The sequence below is a fragment of the Salmo salar genome, chromosome ssa05, assembly GCF_905237065.1.
Source record: "Salmo salar chromosome ssa05, Ssal_v3.1, whole genome shotgun sequence".
Classification (NCBI taxonomy): domain Eukaryota; kingdom Metazoa; phylum Chordata; class Actinopteri; order Salmoniformes; family Salmonidae; genus Salmo; species Salmo salar.
This window is the reverse complement of record NC_059446.1, coordinates 47,084,036-47,110,647: the sequence shown is the minus strand read 5'-3', so window position 1 is coordinate 47,110,647 and position 26,612 is coordinate 47,084,036. Positions and strand designations below refer to the sequence as shown.

Here is a 26,612-nt window from a genome sequence, read left to right as displayed (position 1 = left end):
CTATGTATCGGGTAGGAAGTAGAGCGGAAGTGGGCGTTGCTACATTGTGTTACATTTCCCTCATCAGACACTGGGGGGGAGGAGTACGTCAATTTGGGTGTACCGGAAATACATAAGAAAAAAATCGGACTTTCTAGCCATAGACGGGTTTGTGTTGTGTGGACTTAAAGTAGCTAGTTTAAAACATGGGGAGATAGTGTTTATTTTGTCATGTAAGTATTTAAAACACACACATACATATATATACACTGAGATCTTCCCATAATCATTACGCTGTGCAAGCTTGCTGGACAAATGTACAAGTAATCTCTCTCTCTCAAAAACAAAAGTGTGTGTATATATATATACTTTTTTTTGAGAGAGATTACTTGTACATTTGTCCAGCAAGCTTGCACATTTGTCCAGCAAGCTTGCACAGCGTAATGATTATGGGAAGATCTCAGTTATTTAATGCTCGGGTCCTCTTTCCTTCTCAAAAACACATTGGATGACAAAGCCAGAGGTCCCGCCCTTCGGACCCTCTCCTCCAATGGTTTTTTGAGAAGGAGGTAGATGATAGATGACGTCTGCAATTGAGATCCTCCCCATGTTGTGTTAGCAGGTATCTAGCTGGCTAAAGGTATTTATTTGCTATATACGCTTGCTTGGACCATTCCATGGAAAATGTCTTCAAGCTGAATATTTGCTAAATCTGTAACGTTACCTAGCTAAACCATGTTAGCCTGCTAACTAACTGATGTTAACTGAAATTAGCTGTGGTTGTGATGCATTTGTTACCAACGTTAGTTTTTCAACATGATTACGGATTCCTTTAGTTAAATTTAACGCTTGTCTCACGATATCATACAATCAACATGTGCTCAATAAATATTTATCCAGTTAACATGTCGGCCGGCTAGCTAGTCAATAAACATAGCCAGCTAGCTAACTTAGCTGTCACGTGAGTGTTGATATGCCCATACGCGATAATGTAAGACTGACTGACAGACGTGTAATGTTTACTTGTTTGCCAGCCGCAATGTGTGATATTTGTTTTTTTAACTACTCAGTAAATATCCATAGAAATATCATGGCAGGTTTTAGTTAGCTATTTAAATGTCAGACTAGCTAACTACCTAGATGTCATGATTTGACTAGGACCCTATAAGATTTTTTTTCCCAAATTATGTTTGTTTTTCAGGTTTTCATGCTCAAAATCACACTTAAAGCATTGTTGTGGACTACAATATTAACTACATCAGGATACCAGTTTTGAGGTCTGGGGAAAAATAGAAGAAATGTGGGTTTGGGGGTGTAATTACCCTTTAGTGTAGGCGTTCTCCACACCGCACATTTTATAAGGCCCTAGTTATATCCCATGTACCAGTCTGTCCTCACCCTGGCATTCTGTGTGCTTGTTGATTGAGGGCGCAAGGAGCTTTTTTTCTCACACTTTTCCCTTCTGATTCCAGTTTCACGGACCTGGTCCTTACGACAGTACAGACCCAGAGAGAGGCCCTATCATCTGACATCCTAGGTCTGGCAGATTATGACCCAGTACCAACCACAGTCCAACCACTCCAACTTCTTCACCGTGAAAGCCGAGGCCTCATCAACACCACCTCTCGCCACCAGCATGGCCAATAGCAACGCCGCCGCCCCAGGGAAGGTGATGGGCACACCTGGCCCTGCCGGCAGAATCAGCCCAGAAGGAAGTCAGGTGAGTCCTCCTATCCATCTCCTCATCACCAACCTGGGGCATGCTGTAAAAAGTTTTGCGACAGAAAATGAAAATGTATCTTTCTTATTGGACAGGAAGTCCCTCCCTGTTTCAGTTCGGATTCTTCCATTTGGTGGCTAATAATTACTACCATGGTATACTCTTGCTGGGTGACGTTTTTAAATAGAATTGTTCAAAGAATTCACTATAACTGTAAGGTACAATTACTACTTGTCTTTACATACATTGACGCCAATCCTTCAGTTTCATGTGCTGGTTGGTTCTGTAAAAACATGCCTTCTATGTTCATCTCCCTAGCCACTCTGCTTGACTGCTTCTAGTGCACCATTGACTATGACGAACAACCTGTTTGCCCTCCACTCAGGTGTTGAGTAAAAAGAAGCTGCAGGACCTCGTAAGAGAGATTGACCCCAATGAGCAGCTCGATGAGGATGTGGAGGAGGTATGCTTCCTAGCTCAGAAGTGTCTTTCACTGAAGATGGCGTCCCAAACCACAATGCATGCAATGTTTTGGAGCCTCATCACTTGTGACCTGAGGTCCCACATCTGTCTTCCTCTCAGATGCTACTGCAGATTGCGGATGACTTCATTGACAGTGTGGTGACGGCTGCCTGTCAACTGGCCCGCCATCGCAAATCCAACACCTTAGAAGTGAAGGACGTTCAGCTACACCTGGGTGAGTAAAAGTACAGGCTGATACTGGCTTTTCTCTGGATACATCAATGATGTCGCTCTTGCTGCTGGTGATTCACTAATCCACTATGCAGACGACACCATTCTGTATACTTCTGGCCCTTCTTTGGACACTGTGTTAACTAACCTCCAGACGAGCTTCAATGCCATTACAACTCTCCTTCCGTGGCCTCCAACTGCTCTTAAATGCAAGTATCTTCTGCACATCTATAAACTCAGTGTTTAATTGCTATATTGTAATTATTTCGCCACTATGGCCTATTTATTGCCTCACTTCCCTTATCTTACCTCATTTGCACACACTGTTTATAGACTTTTTCTATTGTATTATTGACTGTGTTTGTTTATCCCATGTGTAACTCTGTGTTGTTGTTTGTGTCGCACTGCTTTGCTTTATCTTGGCCAGGTTGCAGTTGTAAATGAGAACTTGTTTTCAACTAGCCTACCTGGTTAAATAAAGGTGAAATAAAACAAATGGTTGCAGCAGCAGCCGCTGCAGTCAGGGCTATATGCTGAACTTTTTTACAAGGAGCACGTGTGCGCCTAAGTTGAGAAATGTTGGCGCACACAAAGAAATTTAGGATCACAATATTAGCGGTAATAACGCTGGAATCCTTCATTTTTCTAGGTGCACTGGTGCTTCTAAATAAAAATTCCAGGTGCATATGTGAGTAAAATGGTCGCACCGTAGAGCCCTGGCAGCTATTGTGGCATAAGCAGTGTTTGTCTCCATTACTGGAATGATTAATTTACTATGCCAAAAATGAACAGAGTCTTAAGAGCAGTTTTGAGTTTTAAAGATATGCATATAAAAGGTGGATGAAGTTAATGGACCATTTCCTGTTGAGTGTATTTTCTCTTAGATTTTTATTCTTACTCCCTGTGTTGTCCGCCACTCAACAGAGCGCCAATGGAACATGTGGATTCCTGGCTATGGTTCAGATGAGATTCGGCCGTATAAGAAGGCTTGTACGACAGAGGCGCACAAACAGGTTTGTTTGTCACTCTTTCTTCTTGATCACACCCAGGGTTCACATTTATACTAATGAATTGTGCTAAACTTTCAATAATTTAAATGAACAGTGCTGTGAAAGTTTTTTCCACATTTCTGAGTCTTTCCATTTTTCAATATTTTTGATACTGATTGTTATCAGATCTTCAACCAAAACATAATATTAGATAAAGGGAACCTGAGTTTACAAGTAACAAAGAAAGATGTACTTATTTTATTAATTAACAAAGTTATGCAACACCCAATTCCCCTGTGTGAAAAAGTAATTGCCCCCTTACACTCAATAACTGGTTGTGCCACCTTTAGCTGAATGAATGCAACCAAATCTCATCGGAAAAGTTTACTCAAGTTTGCCAAAAAGCACCTGGATGATCATCAAGACTCTTAGAAGAATGAATGCAATGTTTGGTTTTCACCAGGCATAATGGTACCCATGTCATCCAAAGAACATTCTTCAAAGATTCTTGATGATCATCCAGGTGCTTTTTGGCAAACTTGAGTAAACTTTTCCGATGAGATTTGGTGGGCACAACCAGTTACACAGTAAGAACCTTATACCAATGGTCAAGCATGGTGGTGGGTGGTAGTGTGATAGTTTTAGGATGCTTTGCTACTTCAGGACCTAGACGACTTGCCTTAATAGAAGGAACTAGGGCTGGGCGATATGACGATATATATCGTGTGAAGATAGAAAAACGTCTATCGTTTATTTCGTTGTGTCGCAAATCACTCTTTACGGCAATATTTGTCGTCAATTGGACGACGCTTTGCGTTCTTCCACACGGGGAAATTTGCAACACAAACAAACATGGAGGAGAGTGAACGTGACACAGAGCAAGGAGCTCCTACCTAAAAGAGGGGCTACTTTGGTCCCATGGACGTGGTTTGGGTATGATAAGTCTGACACGGACCAGAAAACCGTCCTCTGCAAAATATGCCGCAGGCCGGTCCCAACAACAGGCTCAAACACCACTAACCTCTTTTACCACCTACGCAATAATCATGTGAAACAGTACGGAAAGAGTCTACAGGTGAGACCCAAAAAAGTACAGTCGAGTGCTCAAAACAAACCCCCGACTCGCAAGAGGCTTTTGCCCGCGGCACACCATATGGCAAAGAATCACGAAGATGAGAGAGAACAGCTGCCATTACAACTTACATCTGCAAAGACATGGCCCCAATTTACACGGTTGAGAACGGGGGTTTCGTGAGTTGGTGCTAACACTCGATCCAAGGTACCAAATGCAAATTGATATGTGACACACATTAATGCCAAAATAACATACAAAACAGGCAAGCCCACAAATATATATATATATATATATATATATATTTTTATTTATTTATTTATTTATTTATTTGTGGGCTTGCCTGTTTTGTATGTTATTTTATATATATATATATATATATATATATATATATATATATATTTAGATTTTATACATTAATATATATATATTTAGATTTTATACATTAATATTTTATGTTTAAATGCTTAATTGAACATGTGCGCAAAGGTTCTAAATAAAAGGAGAAATAATCAAATATGAGTAAGTACCTTTTATTTGTTGAGTATAATTCAAAATGTAATAAGAAATAGGCCTTTACATGTAGTTATTTTATATTAAACTATTTATTCATTGAATTTACAGCAAATGTGATATGTATCATTATCGGGATATGAGATTTTGGCCATATCACCCAGCCCTAGAAGGAACCATGAATTCTGCTCTGTATCAGATGATTCTACAGGAGAATGTCAGGCCATCCGTCTGTGAGCTGAAGCTGAAGCGCAGCTGAGTCCTGCAGCAAGATAATGATCCAAAACACACAATCAAGTCTACATGAAAATGGCTAAAAAGCAGCCCATTTGAAGTTTTGGAATGGCCTAGTCAAAGTTCAGACCTAATCCCAATTGAGATGTTGTGGCAGGACTTGAAATGAGCAGTTCATGCTTGAAAACCCACATGTTGCTAAAGCAGTTATGCATGGAAGAGTGGGCCAGACATCTTTACAAACGAAGCATTTGTGTTTAGTGAGTCCACCAGATCAGACCAGGAATGTTCTCTTGATGTGTGTGTGAATTTGACAATTTTCCTGTCCTGCTAAGCATTCAAAATATAACGTGTACTTTAGGGTGTCAGGGAAAATGTATGGAGTAAAAAGTACATTATTTTCTTTGGGAATGTAGTGAAGTAAAAGTTGTCATATAAATAGTAAAGTACAGATACCCCAAAAGCTACTTATTTAGCACTTTAAAGTATTTTTACTTAAAAGTACTTTACACCACTGGAAATAAGTATGTAATTGTTGTGTTATTTGTTCACTCAGGTTCCCTTTGTCTAATATTAGGTTTTGGTTGAAGATATAACATTCAGTATCAAAAATATGCAAAAGTAGAGAAAATTAGAAAGGGGGCAAATACTGTTTCACAGCATTGTACATGTATTATGTAATTATTATTTTTGGTGTATTGTTTGTTTAGGAAGTATTGAAAATAATTTCCTTCATATAATATGGGACTCATATGTGGTTGTCTTACCAACCTTAGTTGAAAGCACTGACTTTAAGGTGCTCTGGATAAGAATGTCTACGAAAAAATGACCTAAATGCAATAGTGATTGAGCATGTTTTTCATTTGTCTCATCCAGAGAATGGCATTGATCCGCAAAACAACCAAAAAGTAGCAAGACCTGGAACCAGCCTCGCACAAACCCTCTGTGCTGTTTGTCTTTGTCTTTTCTCTGTGTATTTCTAATAATGGGGGACATTCTTTCACCCATGTCTTCATCTTCCCCAGGTTTTGTGTGTGATTTGTCAGCTCCATCATCACACAAGTATTTTGATCTTGAGTCCTTTTTAATGCTTTTCACCACAGACTGGCCAAAATCACACACTTCTCATTCAGTGTAAATGTACACTCCGGTATGGAGTGTTGTTTTGGGACAGTGTTTTGTTTTTGGAATTATCTGTTCAACTTTACTTTTTTGTTCAGGGGGTAACCACCTTCAATATGGTGGTGGCTTCCATACTCTTTCCCACTTTTTTTGTTTTTGTTGATTTTGTCTGGCATGCGTTTTGCTGTTATGTGTTTAGTTTTTGTCACATAAACTAACCCCCTTCATCTAACATCAGAAATATACACCATTTGCATTTAGTTGGTTTCCAGGATACTGTCACGGCACAATGTTTTTGTGTGCTGTAGGGATCTGATGTCATCTCCATAGTTCATTAGAAAATTACCCAGGACATTGTTTTTCATAAGATGTCAACAATTAACAACAAATGACTGACTATTATTCAAAAATAATAAGTATGTGAAGTATGTCTTATGTTGCCAGACTGCAGTGAGATGGGGTTGGGTAATGGTCCTTATTTGGCGATGTGTGGGGAAGCTGTAACATTTGTTTTACTTTATATGGCAGTGTTTTAGTTAAACCTGTTATTTTTATTCCATAAATAAGATTCATATTTCACTTGACATTTAATTTGTGTGTTTATTTCACTGTTCAGTCATGTTCTTTCTCATTTGTTGGAAACTTGAGTTTTTCAGAGTTCACTTTCTATATAAATGGATTACATCAGTATATCACTATTCAGGGTAAAGAGATTTGACAACATTTTCATAACTGTAATACCACTGGTATAGAGTTTCTCGATTCTGGAGGACAAACTAGTGACCTCAGAAAATTCCCTGTTCACGCACTTGCAAAGAATTTTACATGTGTTATGTCTATGTCCATGTTCTGACAAATTGGCACAATTGGTAATGCCCATCTTGTAACATTTCTTCTCCTCATCTGGTGAAGAGCCTCAAGTCAAGACTATCTTATGATCTTTTGTCCAAGATGGCAGTCAGTTTTTCAAGGGCAGCATTGTGACATGGCATACAGTTGAAGTCGGAAGTTTACATACACTTAGGTTGGAGTCATTAAAACTCGTTTTTCAACCATTCCACAAATGTCTTGTTAACAAACTATAGTTTTGGCAAGTCGGTTAGGACATCTACTTTGTGCATGACATAAGTAATTTTTCCAACAATTGTTTACAGACAGATTATTTCACTTATAATTCACTGTATCACAATTCCAGTGGATCAGAAGTTTACATACACTGACTGTGCCTTTAAACAGCTTGGAAAATTCCAGAAAATTATGTCCTGGCAAAAGTATCTATATCCACAGTAAAATGAGTCCTATATCGACATAACCTGAAAGGCCGCTCAGAAAGGAAGAAGCCACTGCTCCAAAGCCGCCATAAAAAAAGCAAGACATTGGTTTGCAACTGCACATGGGGACAAAGATTATACTTTTTGGAGAAATGTCCTCTGGTCTGATGAAACAAAAATGGAACTGTTTGGCCATAATGACCAATTATGTTTGGAGGAAAAGAGGGGAGGCTTGCAAGCTGAAGAACACCATCCCAACCATGAAGCACGGGGGTGGCAGCATCATGTTGTGGGGGTGCTTTGCTGCAGGAGGGACTGGTGCACTTCACAAAATAGATGCCATCATGAGGTAGGAAACTTATGTGGATTGAAGCAGCATCTTAAGACATCAGTCTGGAAGTTAAAGCTTGGTCGCAAATGGGTCTTCCAAATGGACAATGACCCCAAGCATACTTCCAAAGTTGTGGCAAAATGGCTTAAGGACAACAAAGTCAAGGTATTGGAGTGGCCATAACAAAGCCCTGAACTCAATCCTATAGAAAATTTGTGGGCAGAACTGGAAAAGGTGTGCGAGCAAGGAGGCCTACAAACCTGACTGTTACACCAGCTCTGTCAGGAGGAATGGGCCAAAATTCACCCAACTTATTGTGGGAAGCTTGTGGAAGGCTACCTGAAATGTTTCACCCAAGTTAAACAATTTAAAGGCAATGCTACCAAATACTAATTGAGTGTATGTAAACTTCTGACCCACTGGGAATGTGATGAAAGAAATAAAAGCTGAAATAAATCACTCAACTATTATTCTGACATTTCACATAGTTAAAATGAAGTGGTGATCCTGACTTACCTAAGACGGGGAATTTTTACTGGTATTAAATGTCAGGAATTGTGAGAAACTGAGTTTAAATGTATTTGGCTAAGATGTATGTACACTTCCGACTTCAATTGTATATGACAATACAGCACAAGTCCAAAGACCCAACTCAGGAACAGCACTTCTTTCTGTTGTTGGGTATATTGATCTTGGGCTGCTGTAGCTCTACTAGTGAAGCACGTGGAGCAAAGCACTTCACCCTGTCCCAGTCCTCTTGCAGCTCCACCTCCCCACTCAGCAGGCCCTAGTACACTCGGCCGGTCAGCAGCTCGAAGGCCTCCCATCACACACTGACCAGTCTTAGCCAACACCTCGATGTAGGGCGTCCCCAGCTGGCCAGCCAGTTTCTCAGCCATGTTATGGCGGGCCACCCGGTCATTCTTGTGTTAAAACAGCACTGTGTGGGGCTGCACATGTTCACACACCTCTGCTCAAAGGCCCGGTTAGTCAGGTCAAACACCAGCAGGTCCCCCACTGAGTTATGGATGTAGGACCGAGTCACTGACCTGAGAGAAAAGAAAAACATATCAAAAAGTTAAAGGAATTGTTAAAAAAAAAAAAGGATTAAATTTATGGATGTGATTCAATGATCAGCAGATATGTTGTGATAATTACTATAAACTCATACACATTGGTAAATGTTAACCTAAATTAGGATATTGTTGACTATATATGGAGGAACTTAGTTGACCTCTGCCTATTGCATCTGCAAATTAGGATGTGGTATTCATTGGAGGTTTCACCAGATTAGGCATCCTCATTGAACGACACCTAGTAGTCGTTTCAGTAGAGCTAGTCAGACGCATTGTGTCTGACATTCTTAAAATAAAGTGTTGATCCTAACTTAACTAAAACAGGGAATTTTTACTGGGATTAAATGTCAGGACTTGTGAAAAACTGAGTTTAAATGTATTTGGCTAAGGTGTATGTAAACTTCCAACTTCAACTGTACATATTTTGCACTACATTTACATTACCATTGAGCCATTCAACAGATGCTCCCATCCAGCGTGACCCACAACTAGTGCATTCATCTTAAGATAGCCATGCGAGAACCACATATCACAGTCGTACCCCAATCACATATCACATACATCAGTGGTTCCCAAACTTTTTATAGTCCTGTACCCCTTCAAACATTCAACCTCCAGCTGGGTCAGCGCACTCTCAAATGTTGTTTTTTGCCATCATTGTAAGCCTGCCACACACACACTATACAATACATTTATTAAACATAAGAATGAGTTTGTCACAACCTGGCTCGTGGGAAGTGAGTAAGAGCTCTTATAGGACCAGGGCACAAATAATAATATAATAATAATCAATAATTCTGCTCTTTATTTAGCCATCTTACATATAAAACCTTATTTGGTCATCAAAAATTGTGAATAACTCACCACAGGTTAATGAAAAGGGTGTCCTTGAAAGGATACACATAACTCTGCAATGTTGGGTTGTATTGCAGAGTATCAGTCTTAAATCATTTTCCACACACAGTCTGTGCCTGTATTTAGTTATCATGCTAGTGAGGGCCGAGAATACACTCTCACATAGGTACGTGGTTACAAAGGGCATCAGTGTCTTAACAGCGCGATTGGTCAATGCAAGAAACTCTGAGCGATGCCCTATCCATAAATCTAGCAATGGCTTCTGATTAAATTCAATTTTCACAGAACCGCTTGTTGCAATTTCGATGAGGCACTCTTGTTCAGATATCGGTAAGTGGACTGAAGGCAGGGCATGAAAGGGATAACGAATCCAGTTTGTGTTGTCCGTTTCAGGAAAGTACCTGCGTAATAGCGCACCCAGCTCACTTAGGTGCTTCGCTATATCACATTTGACATTGTCTGTAAGCTTGAGTTAATTTGCACACAAAAAAATCATACAATGATGGAAAGACTTCTGTGTTGTCCTTGTTAATGCAGACAGAAAAGAGCTCCAACTTAATCATAGCCTCAATTTTGTCCCGCACATTGAATATAGTTGCGGAGAGTACCTGTAATCCTAGATTCAGATCATTCAGGCAAAAAACATCACCCAGATAGGCCAGTCGTATGAGAAACTCGTCATCATGCAAGTGGTCAGACAAGTGAAAATGATGGTCAGTAAAGAAAACTTTAAGCTCGGAAGTTTACATACACCTTAGCCAAATACATTTAAACTCAGTTTTTCACAAATCCTGACATTTAATCCCAGTAAAAATTCCCTGTCTTAGTTCAGTTAGGATAACCACTTTATTTTAAGAATGTGAAATGTCAGAATAATAAAAGAATGATTTATTTCAGCTTTTATTTCTTTCATCACATTCCCAGTGGGTTTGATATTTACATACACTCAATTAGTATTTGGTAGCATTGCCTATAAATGGTTTAACTAGGGTCAAACGTTTCGGGTAGCCTTCCACAAGCTTCCCACAAAAAGTTGGGTGAATTTTGGCCCATTCCTCCTGACAGAGCTGGTGTAACTGAGTCAGGTTTGTAGCCTTCCTTGCTCGCACATGCTATTTTAGTTCTGCCCACAAACTTTCTATAGGACTGAGGTCAGGACTTTGTGATGGGCACTCCAATAATTTGAATTTGTTGTCCTTAGCCATTTTGCCACAACTTTGGAAGTATGCTTGGGGTCATTGTCCATTTGGAAGACCCATTTGCGACCAAGCTTTAACTTCCTGACTGATGTCTTGAGATGTTTCTACAATATAGCCACATAATTTTCCTGCCTCAAGATGCCATCTATTTTGTGAAGTGCACCAGTCCCTCCTGCAGCAAAGCACCCCCACAACATGATTCTTCACGGTTGGGATGGTGTTTTTCGGCTGGCAAGCATCTCCCTTTTTCCTCCAAACATAACAATAGTCATTATGGCCAAACAGTTCTTTTTTTGTTTCATCAGACTAGAGGACATTTCTCCAAAAAGTAGAATCTTTTTCCCTATGTGCAGTTGCAAACCGTAGTTTGGCTTTTTTTATGGTGGCTTTGGAGCAGTGGCTTCTTCCTTGCTGAGCGGCCTTTCAGGTTATGTCAATATAGGACTTGTTTTACTGTGGATATAGATACTTTTGTACTTGTTTCCTCCAGCATCTTCACAGGGTCCTTTGCTGTTGTTCTGGGATTGATTTGCACTTTTCGCACCAAAGTACGTTCATCTCTAGGAGAGAGAATGCGTCTCCATCCTGAGCGGTGTGACGGCTGCGTGGTCCCATGGTGTTTATACTTGCGTACTATTGTTTGTACAGATGAACGTGGTACCTTCAGGCATTTGGAAGTTTCTCCCAAGAATGAACCAGACTTGTGGAGGTCTAAAAAACAAATTCTGAGGTCTTGGCTGATTTTTTATTGATTTGCCCATTATGTCAAGCTAAGAAGCCTGAGTTTGAAGGTAGGCCTTGAAATACATTCACAGGTACACTTCCAATTGACTCAAATTATGTAAATTAGCCTATCAGAAGCTTCTAAAGCCAAGACATAATTTTCTGGAATTTTCCAAGCTGTTTAAAAAAGGCACAGTCAACTTAGTGTATGTAAACTTCTGACCCACTGGAATTGTGATACAGTGAATTATAAGTGAAATAATCTGTCTGTAAACAATTGTTGGAAAAATTACTTATGTCATGCACAAAGTAGATGTCCTAACCGACTTGCCAAAACTATAGTTTGTTAACAAGACATTTGTGGAGAGGTAGAGAAATTAGTTTTAGTGACTCCAACCTAAGTGTATGTAAACTTCCGACTTCAACTGTATCTCTAGGTGAAACTGGAGGATTTTGATGGGATTTAAAAAAAAAAATGATGTTACTTAGATTGATGCACCGGTGCGTCAACAGACTCTAGGGGGATATTATTCAAGGTCAGTGGAAGGTCATTAGTAAACACAGAAAACAATAATGGTCCAAGCCGACTGCCTAGCTGTACACCACACTCAACAGAATTTGCATTAGAGAGGCTTCCGTTAATGTTTTCTGGTTGAATTGGGCAATGGCCCGTCATGTCATTGGGTGAAAGCGGGGATGGAGGAGTGCCCTTCTCAAAATAGTAATCTGCATTGCTTGGTCATGTTGTCAACAAGGCAGCTAGGTGCATTGTCCAGAAACATACAACAGCTCTTTTCCATGAAATAAATATTAGAATTTTCAAACTAGTTTTCATTGGGAAGGCAGATAAAGCATTTTGATAACACTTTACTTGAAACCCGGTTTCATATGTTATGACATGGTCATAACCATAGCATACAATGTCAAAACAGCTGACATTACTTGTCATAACGTGGTCATAACACTGTCATGACCCATATATTTACACATGTTGTGACATATATTGCGTTATTTTGTGGCTGGTTATGAAACCTACATAAGAGTGCTAAAACCCACATTTTTTCAAATGTTTTTCCGTTTGAAAGTTTGTTTCTTAAGTCCTTTGTTGTTATTGTAATGAATTCTTTACAGTCATGTTTTTTTCCATCATATTTTATATAACTTGTTGAAAATACACTTTCTGACCCCATCATAAAGCATTATGACCATCCTGTGTCACTTTACTTGGACTCAGAAAATACACTTCATGACATTGTCAAGAAGCATTATGACTTTACTGTGTCACTTTACTTGGACTAAGAAAATACACTTTATGACACTGTCAAGAAGCATTATGACCATCATAATCATATAAGCCAGATAGGCCTATGACGTACATGCCCTTATGTTAGTCATCAGTTAAAGTGTTTCTTGCCCTGCTCCTGAAATATGCTCCTGCATTCATCCTTCTTCAGAAAAGAGCATTGAGGTAGGTACATGTCTGACATCAATGTGTGCGCAATTACAATGGTAATTTAATATGGTCAATTTCAGAAAATGTTATATATAACATAGCCGACTTGTTTATGGTGTAATGGAATGTTTTGCCTTGTGTGGTAGGGTTTGTGGGTTTTGACACTTATGTAGGTGTCAAAACCAGCCATAACATAATACATTTACATTTACATTTAAGTCATTTAGCAGACGCTCTTATCCAGAGCGACTTACAAATTGGTGGATTCACCTTATGATATCCAGTGGAACAACCACTTTACAATAGTGCATCTAAATCTTTTAAAGGGGGGGGGGGTTAGAAAGATTACTTTATCCTATCCTAGGTATTCCTTAAAGAGGTGGGGTTTCAGGTGTCTCCGGAAGGTGGTGATTGACTCCGCTGTCCTGGCGTCGTGAGGGAGCTTGTTCCACCATTGGGGTGCCAGAGCAGCGAACAGTTTTGACTGGGCTGAGCGGGAACTGTGCTTCCTCAGAGGTAGGGAGGCGAGCAGGCCAGAGGTGGATGAACGCAGTTGCTTGTTTGGGTGTAGGGCCTGATCAGAGCCTGAAGGTACGGAGGTGCCGTTCCCCTCACAGCTCCGTATGCAAGCACCATGGTCTTGTAGCGGATGCGAGCTTCAACAGGAAGCCAGTGGAGAGAGCGGAGGAGCGGGGTGACGTGAGAGAACTTGGGAAGGTTGAACACCAGACGGGCTGCGGCGTTCTGGATGAGTTGTAGGGGTTTAATGGCACAGGCAGGGAGCCCAGCCAACAGCGAGTTGCAGTAATCCAGACGGGAGATGACAAGTGCCTGGATTAGGACCTGCGCCGCTTCCTGTGTGAGGCAGGGTCGTACTCTGCGAATGTTGTAGAGCATGAACCTACAGGATCGGGTCACCGCCTTGATGTCACCGCCTTAATATATACTGTACTGTATGTCACAACAGGTCTAAATACATGTGTCATGACAGTGTTATGACCATATTATGACCGGTTATGACAAGTTATATGAGCTGTTATGACATATTATGGCCTGGTTACGACTGTGTCATAATGCTGGGTGTCAACTGTTACCAGCATTTTTATCAAAATCAATCACTTTTGCTTCAGAATCCTACTTAATCACTCCACGTGCTTGATTACTTCACTTTTGTTTTGAGCTGACTTCACCATCGGCCAGAGCGGGGCACCTGGTTCATGCCCAGGAGGCAGCACAGTTCCAAAACAAATGCAATCACTTTTCACCCTGTTCAAACTCCTCCCACTGGGGTAATCCGGGCCAGATAAATGAACCCTCTCATTTAAAACCCTCCGTTGAACCCTCTCATTCACAACCCTCCATTGTTTCATCACCCCCAACACGTTCAAAGGATCACAGCCGGTTGAAATGAGAGGGTTCACAGCCAATGAAAAAGTCATTAAAGTAGTTGGCAATATCAGTGGGTTTTGTGATAAATTAGCCATCTGATTCAATGAATAATAGAGCCAAGTTAGCTTTTTCCCCAAAATTTCATTTAAGGTTCTCCAAAGCGTTTTACTATCATTCTTTATGTCATTCATCTTTGTTTCATTCTATAGTTTCTTTTTATTTAGCTTAGTCACATGATTTCTTAATTTGCAGTACGTTTGCCAATCAGTTGGGCTGCCAGACTTATTTGCCATACCTTTTGCCTCATCCCTCTCAACCACACAATTTTTCCATTCCTCATCAATCCAAGGGGATTTAACAGTTAGTACGGTCATTTTCTTCTTAATGATGGGTGCATGCTTATTAGTAACCGGAATAAGCAAATATTCTTTACATCATCAACATATGAATCACTACAAAACTTATTGCATGACCTCTTATACAATGTATTAGGCCCAGACTTTGGAACTTTGGTTTTCCTAGATATGGCTATTATATTGTGATCACTACATCCTATAGATTTGGATACTGATGTTAAGCAAATTTCTGCAGCATTAGTAAAGATGTGATCAATACATGTTGATGATTTCATTCCTATGCTGATTGTAAATACCCTGGTAGGTTGACTGACAACCTGAACCAGGTTGCAGGCACTGGTTACAGTTTGAAGTTTTTTCTTCAGTGGACAGCTTGATGAGAGCCAGTCAATATTTAAATCACCCAGTGTCATGACTCCCACCGAAGGTGGCTCCCCCTCCTGCTCGGGTGGCGCTCGGCAGTCGTCGTCACCGGCCTACTAGCTGCCACTGATTCCCTTTTGGTTTTCCCTCTTTCCGTTATTGTTTGCACCTGTTCTGTGTTGGGTTGATTAGCGAGGCTATATTAGCCAGTAGGCCCACCTGCTCTTTGTGCGGGATTGTTTCTCTGTATGTATATGCTTGTGTACACGCTGATGGTGTTTTGCGCTAGTGCGTGGTTTTGCGCCGACTGTGTTTGTCCCCTGTGTTTGGGGCACTTTGTTTTGTGTGCGCTCAGTTCGCTGTTTGGGGTGGCTTGTGTTTTCGCCGTTGGGCTCATTAAAAACCATTACCCTCTATTGCTGCTTCCTGCGTCTGATTCCTCTCCTACAACGCCCAAGCCTTACAGAATCCCGCACCACCTATGGAGTCAGCAGGAGCAGCTGCCAACCCCCTTCCTTTGATGGAGGAACGCGTGCTCCATCACACCTCAGTCCTCCATCGGATTGGATCCGCAATGGACCAAATGATGGAGAGGGGTGGTCTCCTCTCTTCACCTCCGGCTCCTCCGACTCCGCCACCTTCTCCTCCCACTGTGTCTGGCTCCGGCGCGCTGCATCTTGCGCTCCCGAGGGAGTATGATGGAGCAGCGGCTGGGTGCCAGGGATTTCTGCTCCAGCTCGAGCTGTACCTGGCCACCGTAAGACCTGCTCCCTCGGGGGAGGAGAGTGTGAGTGTCCTCGTTTCCTGCCTGACGGGCCGAGCTCTGGAGTGGGCCAATGCAGTCTGGAATGGTCCGGACTCGGCGAGGGATCACTATCTGGAGTTCACCCGCCGCTTTCGGGCCTTGTTCGACCACTCTCCGGAGGGACGAGCGGCGGGTGAGCGGCTGTTCCACCTCAGGCAAGAGACGAGGAGTGCGCAGGACTTTGCGCTGGAGTTCAGGACCTTGGCCGCTGGGGCGGGGTGGAACGACAGGTGGAACATTACAGGTGTAGTCTCCGGGCAGACGTCCGCAGGGAGCTAGCTTGTCGGGACACCGCTCTCTCCCTCGACGAGCTTATTGACATGTCTATCCGACTGGACAATCTGCTGGCTGCCCGCGGGCGTTCGGAAAGGGTCCTGTCTGTTCCACCTCCGTGCACTCCCGCCCCTACTCCTATGGAGTTAGGGGGGGCCATGCCGAGGAGTACCAGAGGAGGTGGCTCCTCCTGCACCAGCTGTGGTCGGAGAGGATACACGGCCGACCGGTGCTGGAGGAGTCAGTCTGGGAGTCGAGAGGGCAGGCAGAACACTTCTCGGTCAAAAGGTTGAAGGTGCTGTTCACCGAGGCATCCGTGTTGGCGCACCCGGACCTCTCTCTAGCATTCATAGTGGAGGTGGATGCATCCGAGGCTGGGGTGGGTGCCATGCTATCACAGCGCTCGGGTACGCCACCGAAACTCTGCCCCTGCGCTTTCTTTTCGAAGAAGCTCAGTTTGGCGGAGCGCAACTATGATGTGGGGGACAGGGAGTTGCTAGCGGTGGTAAAAGCCTTGAGGGTGTGGAGACACTGGCTTGAGGGGTCTAAGCACCCCTTTCTCATCTGGACTGACCATCAGAATCTGGTGTATATCCGGGCAGCTAGGAGACTGAATCCACGTCAGGCAAGGTGGGCCATGATCTTCACCCGTTTCAGGTTTACTATTTCCTATAGACCAGGCTTCCTGAACATGAGGGCCGACGCGCTGTCCCGTCTCTATGACACTGAAGACCGGCCCATCGATCCTACTCCCATTATTCCAGCTTCTAGGCTGGTGGCACCGGTGATATGGGAGGTGGACTCGGACATCGAGCGGGCGTTAAGGGTGGAACCTGGCGTTAAGGGTGGAACAGTGTCCCGTGGGTCGCATGTACATGCCGCTCGGTGTCCGTGATCAATTGATTCGGTGGGCCCACACACTACCCTCTTCGGGTCATCCTGGTGTGGTGAGGACAGTGTGGGGTCTCAGGGGGAAGTACTGGTGGCCCACCTTGGCTAAAAACGTGAGGTTCTATGTCTCTTCCTGTTCGGTGTGCGCCCAGAGTAAGGCACCTAGGCATCTCCCGAGAGGGAAGTTACAGCCCCTCCCCGTTCCACAACGGCCATGGTCTCACCTGTCAGTAGACTTCCTGACAGATCTCCCCCCGTCTCAGGGGAGCACTACGGTCCTGGTTGTTGTGGATCGGTTTTCAAAGTCCTGCCGTCTCCTCCCGTTGCCCGGCCCTATTTACCCACGTCTTCTGGCACTACGGGGTGCCGGAGGACATTGTCTCTGATCGAGGTTCCCAGTTCACGTCCAGGATATGGAAGGCGTTTATGGAGCATCTGGGGGTCTCGGTCAGCTTGACCTCCGGTTATCACCCCGAGAGTAATGGGCAGGCGGAGAGGGTGAAACAGGAGGTGGGCAGGTTTCTGTGGTCATATTGTCAGGACCGGCCAGGGGAGTGGGCGAGGTACATTCCATGGGCGGAGTTGGCCCAGCACTCACTTCGTCACTCCTCCACTAACCTGTCACCCTTTCAGTGTGTTTTGGGTTACCAGCCGGTCCTGGCACCATGGCACCAGAGCCAGACCGAGGCTCCTGCGGTGGAGGAATGGGTGCAGTGCTCCAAGGAGACCTGGAGAGCCGTCCAGGAATCCCTGAAGCAAGCCAGTGGACGGCAGAAGAGGAGTGCTGACCGCCACCGCAGTGAGGCCCCCGTGTTCGTACCGGGGGACAGGTTCTGGCTCTCAACCCGGAACCTGCCCCTCCGTTTGCCCTGCCGGAAGCTGGGGCTGCAGTGTGTGGGGCCCTTCAAAGTCCTGAGGAGGATAAACGAGGTGTGTTATAGGTTACAACTCCCTTCCTATTATGGTATTAACCCCTCGTTTCATGTGTCTCTCCTCAGGCCGGTGGTAAATCTTCTAGAGGCCCATCCTCAGTAGAACATACACAGATGAGCGTTCTAACAACCCCTTATTCTGTTGCATAAAACAATCATTTGATACAATAACAGCATTATAACATAATCTTGTAATTTCTCCACCATAGGGGCCAGGAGCTGATCTACGTTGCTATGCCTATTAATGTGATTCTGGCAAAGACCTCAGCTCTTGCCTACTCACCAATGGTTATCGATGAGAAGAACAGAATTAGGTAGGTTTAGTCTGACCTGTTTAAACTTCAACATAGTATATGTTTTTGTGTCAGATACCACCATTGGTAATAGAACAGTGACTGTGTGTATGTGTTCACAGATGCATGAGATGCAGAGACACCTGGCACTCAACATATCCACTCAACACATCCACAATGTGAAGACACACACACACACACACACACACACACACACACACACACACACACACACACACACACACACACACACACACACACACACACACACACACACACACACACACACGATAACATATGCACTACACACACATACACATGGAGTGGCCTGAGGGCACACACTTAATGTGTTGTGAAATCTATTGTGAAATGTAATGTAATATTTGTAATTGTATATAACTGCCGTAATGGACCCCAGGAAAAGCAGCTAATGGGGATCCATAATAAATACAATTACAAATGAGGTGATTACTAATAATACAGTACAGCACAAAATTTCAGTAATTGCAACACCTTTTGTGTCACTGATGAACTTTGCCTCAACTCTGCCTACTTCTACAGATGGACTATTGATGCTTTTGCCAGACGGCAGCCTCAGTCGTTTGATGGGGAGACCATAATTGGGTAGATTTTATCTGACCTGTTCAATCTTCAACATAAGCTAGGCATCCATCCAAATGGTGACAGATTTTCATGTGAATATTCTAAAATCTGCATAAAAACATATGCTCCTTTTCCAACCAGAGATGTGTTTCCATCAAATGTATTTGTTACGGATAAAAGGCTGTGCGGAAGGACGTAGTGCACATAAAAATAACTTTTTCGGTTAAATTCTCATGTACTGAATAAAAACAAAAATGTAAATGGGTTTATCACATTTTCAACTCTACTGATGGTTTTGGCACAAAAAAAAATCTGTGTTATATAGTGAATGTGCCCACTCCGGTCTTGGTACGTGCACTCTAGCTAACAGCTCGCAGATAGTGTGGGTATAGCCTACTACATGATGAGATTTTTATGGACAAAATAGCAAGATTATTTATTTGTCAAAAGGCAGCCAAGCATCGATCATCATGTCACCAGAATAAGACCCTCAATATTTATTAGAAAGGAGCATCAAGCTCATTACAGTGCACTTTCACCACCCTGTGAAGTTCATCATCATTTATTCAATCTGTAGCCTAATAAACTACATGCTTTCCTGAGTTTCCTGAGTCCACAAACCATATCATATCGTTTACTTCGATATGATGGTTATTATATTAATATTTGCGCATAAAGGCATTTCCACCACCATCTCTCACATAATTACTTTTACAAAAAAAAGATCCCACTTTGTCTAGGGTATTATTTTTTGTTGACATTTGGAAAGTGTACAGATAACTGCTGTTTGTATCAGGCCTGTTGTGGCATTTTTTATCAGCCTCAAGTCTTCTTGGGTACAAGCTTGGCACACCTGTATTTGGGAAGTTTCTCCCATTCTTCTCTGCAGATCCTCTCAAGTTCTGTCAGGTTGGATGGGGAGCGTCGCTGTACAGCTATTTTCAGGTCTCTCCAGAGATGTTCGATCGGGTTCAAGTCCGGGCTCAGGCTGGGCCACTCAAGGACATTCAGAGACTTGTCCCGAAGCCACTCCTGCATTGTCTTGGCTGTGTGCTTAGGGTCGTTGTCCTTTTGGAAGGTGAACCTTAGACCCAGTCTGAGGTCCTGATCACTCTGGAGCAGATTTTCATCAATGATCTCTCTGTACTTTGCTCCATTCATCTTTCCCTCTATCCTGACAAGTCTCCCAGTCCCTGCTGCTGAAAAATCCGCACAGCATGATGCTACCACCACCATGCTTCACCATAGGCATGGTACCAAGCTTCCTCCAGACGTGACTCTTGGCATTCAGGCATTCAGTTTAATCTTGGTTTCTTCAGACCAGAGAATCTTGTTTCTCATGGTCTGAGAGTCCTTTAGGTGCCTTTCCGCAAACTCCAAGCGAGATGTCATGTGCCTTTTACTGAGGAGTGGCTTCCGTTTGGCCACTCTATCATAAAGGCCTGATTGGTGGAGTGCTGCAGAGATGGTTGTCCTTCTGGAAGGTTTTCCCATCACCACAGAGGAAGTCTGGAGCACTGTCAGAGTGACCATCGGGTTCTTGGTCATCTCCCTGACCAAGGCCCTTCTCCCCCGATTACTCAGTTTGGCCGGTGGTCCAATGATCAATGGAAACAGGATGCACCTGAGCTCAATTTTGAGTCTCATAGCAAAGGGTCTGAATACTTATTAAATAAGGTATTTCCGTTTTTTTTGGGGGGGGGGGGTTGCAACAAAACAAATCAAAAATGTTTTCGCTTTGTCATTATGAGGTATTGTGTGCAGATTGATGAAGCAAAACATGTATTTAGTCCATTTTAGAATAAGGCTGTAACGTAACAAAATATGGAAAAAGTCAAGGGGTCTGAATACTTTCAGAATGCACTGTAGCACCTGTTTTGTGTCAGAAATTACCTATCCTAACTGCCATTAGTGACTATGTGTGTATGTGTTCACAGAAACATCTATGGAACCAGCTCATGGAGACTTGCAATCTGATGTGATGAAGTCCATCGGATACTGATGTCTCTGAATGGAGAGAGACCTGATTCAGCGTTACAATTTTACTAGACAACTTTTACTTGTATTGTCTTTCTTTATTATTGAATGGTGTCAGTCAGTATGGGGGGGGAGAAACCCCGTGTATTCTGCACCAGGATCGGGGAACTCCTGGTTTATATGGGGCACTACACAGGAAGGTATGACCACTCTGACATGTTTGCCAAGATACCACCAGACTAAATGTTGATATGCACAGTATCTGTATTGGCTGGGAATGTCAATGAATGATGAGATGAAAGGTGCACATTGTTATATTAACAGAACACTGATTCTATAGTATTATGTAAAGGGTTGTTTATTCTATATGGACCTGTTACTACATTTGAAAGTTATCAAAACATTTGGTTATAACTTATTCGGAATCGGTGTCCCTTCCACATGACGGTTGAGCTAACGTAGGCTAATGCGATTAGCATGAGGTTGTAAGTAACAATAAAGTTTCCCAGGACATAAGACATATCTGATATTGGCAGAAAGCTTAAATTCTTGTTAATCTAACTGCACTCCAATTTACAGTAGCTATTACAGTGAAAGAATACCATGCTATTGTTTGAGGCGAGTGCACCATTTTAATCATGAGAAGTAATTAATTAACAAATTAGGCACATTTGGGCAGTCTTGATACAACATTTTGAACAGAAATGCAATGGTTCATTGCATCAGTCTAAAACTTTGCACATACACTGATGCCATCTAGTGGCCAAAATCTAAATTGCACCTGGGCTGGAATAATACATTATGGCCTTTCTCTTGCATATCAAAGATGGTACAAAAGAACAGTTGGTTTTTTCTTTGTATTATCTGTTACCAGATCTATTGGGTTGTATTCTACTACAGTCCTTTCACATTTCCCCACACTTCAAAGTGTTCTTTCAAATGGTACCAAGAATATGCATATCATTAGGGGTATAGTATATCAGGGGCGGCGGGGGCGGCAGGTAGGGCCTGAGCTACAGGCAGTTAGATTTGGGTATGTCATTTTAGGTGAACATTTTTAAAAAGGGGCTAAGAATATCTACATAAATTCAGCAATTGCATTCTTCTCATATTACTCTGTAGGCTACTGACCAATTCAAAGCTTCCTCCGGCATCTCACCATAGGGGCCAGGCCTGTAGTTATTGAACTCAACTTGCACAACTTGTTTGTTGTGATTGAGAGGGGGAAACAACTACGGGCATGGTTCTGACAGATGGGTGTCTCTTGGTGGTGGTAAGGACACACCAACATCAACTACACCACCAAGCCAACTCACATTTGGCTTTTGAGGAGCAAGCCAAAAAAACGAGGCAAAATCTACCACCATATGTAACATTTTCATAAGTCTCAGAGGGCCAGGTTTTTACAGAGGGCCAGGTTTTTAACTATTCAGATGTCATGCCTTAAGGGGTCTTCCATTGTACATCCCCCCCAAAGAGAGGATTAAGCAGATTGTTTCTCTCACCCTTGCAAATGGAAATAAAATAAATATTATACAGCTCCCCTTTCGTCACTGAATAATAACAACAGTGTTGGGGAAGCTACTCTGAAAATATAGTTTACCAAGCCTCCAATTACTTCACACTGGAAGAAGTTAAGCTACACTAAAGCTAACCTTAATAGGGATAGGCATCCCATCAACGGGACAGTAAATCATGCAGCGCCTTGTGTCACGATTGCAGATTTTAGAGAAACAACAAATGTCGGTACGTACTGTAAGTGTCTTATATTGGCTGAAAGCTTAAATTGTTGTTAATATAACTGCACTGTACCTGTATAAAAGACACCTGGGAGCCAGAAATCTTTCTGATTAAGAGGGGGTCAAATACTTATTTCCCTCATTAAAATGCAAATCAATTTATAATATTTTTGACATATGTTTTTCTGGATTCTTTTGTTGTTATTCTGTCTCTCACTGTTCAAATAAACCTACCATTAAAATTATAGACTGATCATTTCTTTGTCAGTGGGCAAACGTACAAAGTCAGCAGGGGATCAAATACTTTTTTCCCTCACTGTATGAATGCAAATGTCTCCTACACGATTTGTCCAAATGTACCTGGGTGACTTCACAGTAAATGTCATGTAGTTCGCTCATACTTCAAGTTATCTGTCTGAAACTTTGCACATACACTGCTGCCATCTTGTAGACAGCATCGGAGTGATGGCTGGAAGTGGGACCTTTCTGTTGCATTTCAAAGATGGTGGCAGAAAAGAAATGTCCCCCTTTATTTTAGCCACAAAGTATTGTGTAGTTAGCTATACCTCTAAAATGGCAACAACAACACAAAGTTAACTATTGAAAACACTACCAAGATTTTAATGTAGTTCAACTACCGCCAAGCTACAGCAAAATGTAGTTAAATTACTAGTTGAACTATAAGTAGTTCATTACTCCCCAACAATGAATATCAACTCATGGGGTAGAGAGGGAGACAGATAATATAAACCAGACTATAAGCAATGCTTGCGCTATTGTCAAATGTGTAAGTATGTAACAGTTAACAAAATAAACCCTTAACCATTGATTTACAGGGAATATTTTGTTTGGCTGTGGTGAGTCACAGAGGATTGGATGGATGATCAAAACACATGTGAGCACAATCTTGGGCTTATTCAGGTGGCTGGAATCAGAGTTTGGGTTAATTCCACAAATTCAAATCTAATTAAATTCACTCTCCCTGTAAAGGTCATTCAATTCAATTTCCAGGTCAGCCTTTGAATTCAGAGAGATGATTAAATTACAATTAAAAAAAAGTATATATATTTTTTTCATTACAACTGAATTCTAATTCCAATTAAATTCCAATTCCATAACGTGAAGAATCAAATTGAATGAAACATTTCAAATTAAATTGGAATTGACCCCAACTGGAATGTTCATAGCATTAAAGTTAGAAATACAAAATAGAGTAGGTGTGAGTATTTTATTCACATTGAATACAGTAACCTACCTACATATATACGGTACCTGAAGACAGGTGTCTATTACATTCTGTAATTGCACCTTACTCCCATATAGGTTGTATTTAATTTGTTGGATTTTCCTTTAGGTAAAGACTGATGAATACTCCTATTGTGGAAAATACCCAAGTCAAAGAGCCGGTAGTTTATCAGGGTATTACATTGTAATGCATAGACATTGTATTGGTGTGCAGAGAAGGGGGAAGTTGCAGCTTTCTGAAGGGAAAGGGTGGATTCTGCCCCATATTTTTTATTTTACCTTTATTTAACTAGACAAGTCAGTTAAGAACAAGTAATTTACAATGACAGCCTAGGAACAGTAGGTTAACTGCCTTGTTCAGGGGCAGAATTAGATTTTACATTGTCAGCTCAGGGATTTCATCTAGCAACCTTTACGGTTACTGGCCCAAAGCTCTAACCACTAGGCTACCTGCCACCCCAAGCCTTCTATTTCCTTACTAGTAAGAATGATCCTTTTATGGGAACAATCCTATCCCCCTGAGCCTCTTTAAAATACCCAGTTTGTGCAGATCATAGCATTATGTCTTGTAATTATGTATTAACATGATTTATGCCATGGAGTAGAAAGCAGGTCCCTCAAGTCAGCAAAGTAGTGGGGTGGTGGATTAGTAAATGAATAGCTAACGTTACAGAATGGAGTGATGTTGTAGGCTGATTTAATGTGTTGTTGTGGTAATACAGCACAGTACTGTTCCTGGCCTGCGTGTCCCAGAACTGCAGTTTGACCCTAACACCAGTTTCCACCTCCAGGAAGTGCACGTAGAAGTCCACCCCTACTGTCTGGTTGATGCAGTCCAGAAACATCTCGTCTGTGTAACGCTTCAGCAGGGACGACTTGATGATCCTGAACTGGTACTGCCACAGTCAGGTCCATAATAGCTGCTGAGGACTGGAGAGAGGAATAGGAAAGATTGAGGGACATATGGAGAGAGGGATTCCCCTCAGGAAGCCAGAGGCAGATAGGGGTTTGACAAACTGGAGCTGGTTCCTCGATGCTCCCTCTGAGGAGAAATAGTACGAGAGACACTTCTCAGCACTCCACACAGCTCCCACATAGAACAGTATGTCTGTAGTGTCAGCAGCCAGAAAACACCCTCACATTGTTGATCCCCTGCTGTGTGTTTGTTAGCTAGTGTAATGTTAGCTAGCTACATAGTTGTCTTTGCTGTCTTCGTATCAAAGATAAAGGTGTAGCTTAGAGTAACTATCGAGGTTAGCTAGCCAGCTATATTCGTTCGCAGCGACGCCGTTTTCCAAACAAAGTCAACAAAGTCAACACCACAGCCACTGCTAGCTAGCCAACTTTACCAACTAGCAGTACTGTATAAACTAAATACATTACAACGGAACGATTTGATTAGTGTAATGTTAGCTAGCTACATAGTTGTCTTTGTATCATAGTTGTCTTTGTCTTCATATCCAAGATAGAGGTGTAGTACAGAGAAACTATCGAGGTTAGCTAGCCAGCTACATTTTCAAACAAAGTCAACAACGCAGCCACTGCTAGCTGGCCAACTTTACCAGCTAGCAGTACTGTATCATTTTAGTCAATACGATTTATGTAACGTTAGCTTAACTTTCTGAACATTCGCGATGTGTAGTCTACTTGTGTAGCTTGCAGGACTGACTTTGTGTTAGCTAGCTAACGTTTAATTACTTCTGCGTTATGAAAGGAACTAGACACGGACACATCTGATCCATTGGATCAGGACATGTCTGACACGGACACGTCTGATCCATTACAACAAACATTGGTTTGTTGTAACCAAGTATTGGTGCTAACCGTGTGTTATTGGAAGCTAGCATGCTAGTTAGCTACGGCGTCATAGGATACGGTGCACTGGGTGGGTTTCACGGAAGAATACTGTACCAAGTTATCTAGCTGAATAAACTAAGTTTGAGCCTATTCCTGAAACATTGAACCACTGTAGTTTACATCAATTATAATTTCTAAAGTGGAAGTTGGAAGAGTTATATCTGAGTGTTTCAGTGAAAGGTTAGTGAGGGAGGCCCTGCTCCCTCGCTTCCCCAGTTGTTTAATTAATTTTCATTCCAATCTCCTTTGCATTAGCGTAGCCTCTTCTGTAGCGTGTCAACTATGTGTCTGTCTATCCCTGTTCTCTCCTCTCTGCACAGGCCATACAAACGCTTCACACCGCATGGCTGCTGCCACTCTAACCTGGTGGTCCCAGCGCGCACGACCCACGTGGAGTTCCAGGTCTCCGGCAGCCTCTGGAACTGCCGGTCTGCGGCCAACAAGGCAGAGTTCATCTCAGCCTATTCCACCCTCCAGTCCCTCGACTTCTTGGCGCTGACAGAAACATGGATTACCACAAAAAACACTGCTACTCCTACTGCTCTTTCCTCGTCTGACCACGTGTTCTCGCATACCCCGAGAGCATCTGGTCAGCGGGGTGGTGGCACTGGAATCCTCATCTCTCCCAAGTGGACATTCTCTCTTTCTCCCCTGACCCA

General features: G+C 42.4%; 1 protein-coding gene and 1 pseudogene across 3 annotated transcripts; one reads left to right on the top strand and one right to left on the bottom strand.

Annotated features, from left to right (window-relative positions):
• Positions 1–11: 11 nt before the first annotated feature.
• On the top strand, positions 12–6,906 carry LOC106604983 (transcription initiation factor TFIID subunit 12). 3 transcript variants are annotated; one of them, XM_014200159.2, is made up of 6 exons: positions 12–212; positions 1,452–1,699; positions 2,085–2,162; positions 2,282–2,396; positions 3,317–3,405; positions 6,077–6,906. In XM_014200159.2, exons 2-6 carry the CDS (start codon positions 1,529–1,531, stop codon positions 6,110–6,112), a joined length of 489 nt encoding a protein of 162 aa, XP_014055634.1. In that variant the 5' UTR covers positions 12–212; positions 1,452–1,528; the 3' UTR covers positions 6,113–6,906. The 3 variants fall into 3 exon arrangements, with proteins under 3 accessions (XP_014055634.1, XP_014055635.1, XP_014055636.1); XM_014200160.2 differs by lacking the exon at positions 12–212 and adding an exon at positions 382–619; XM_014200161.2 differs by lacking the exon at positions 12–212 and adding an exon at positions 751–781.
• Positions 6,907–8,576: 1,670 nt separating this feature from the next.
• Positions 8,577–25,192, bottom strand: LOC106604979 (ras-related protein Rab-39B-like; annotated as a pseudogene).
• Between the last annotated feature and the right edge of the window lie 1,420 nt (positions 25,193–26,612).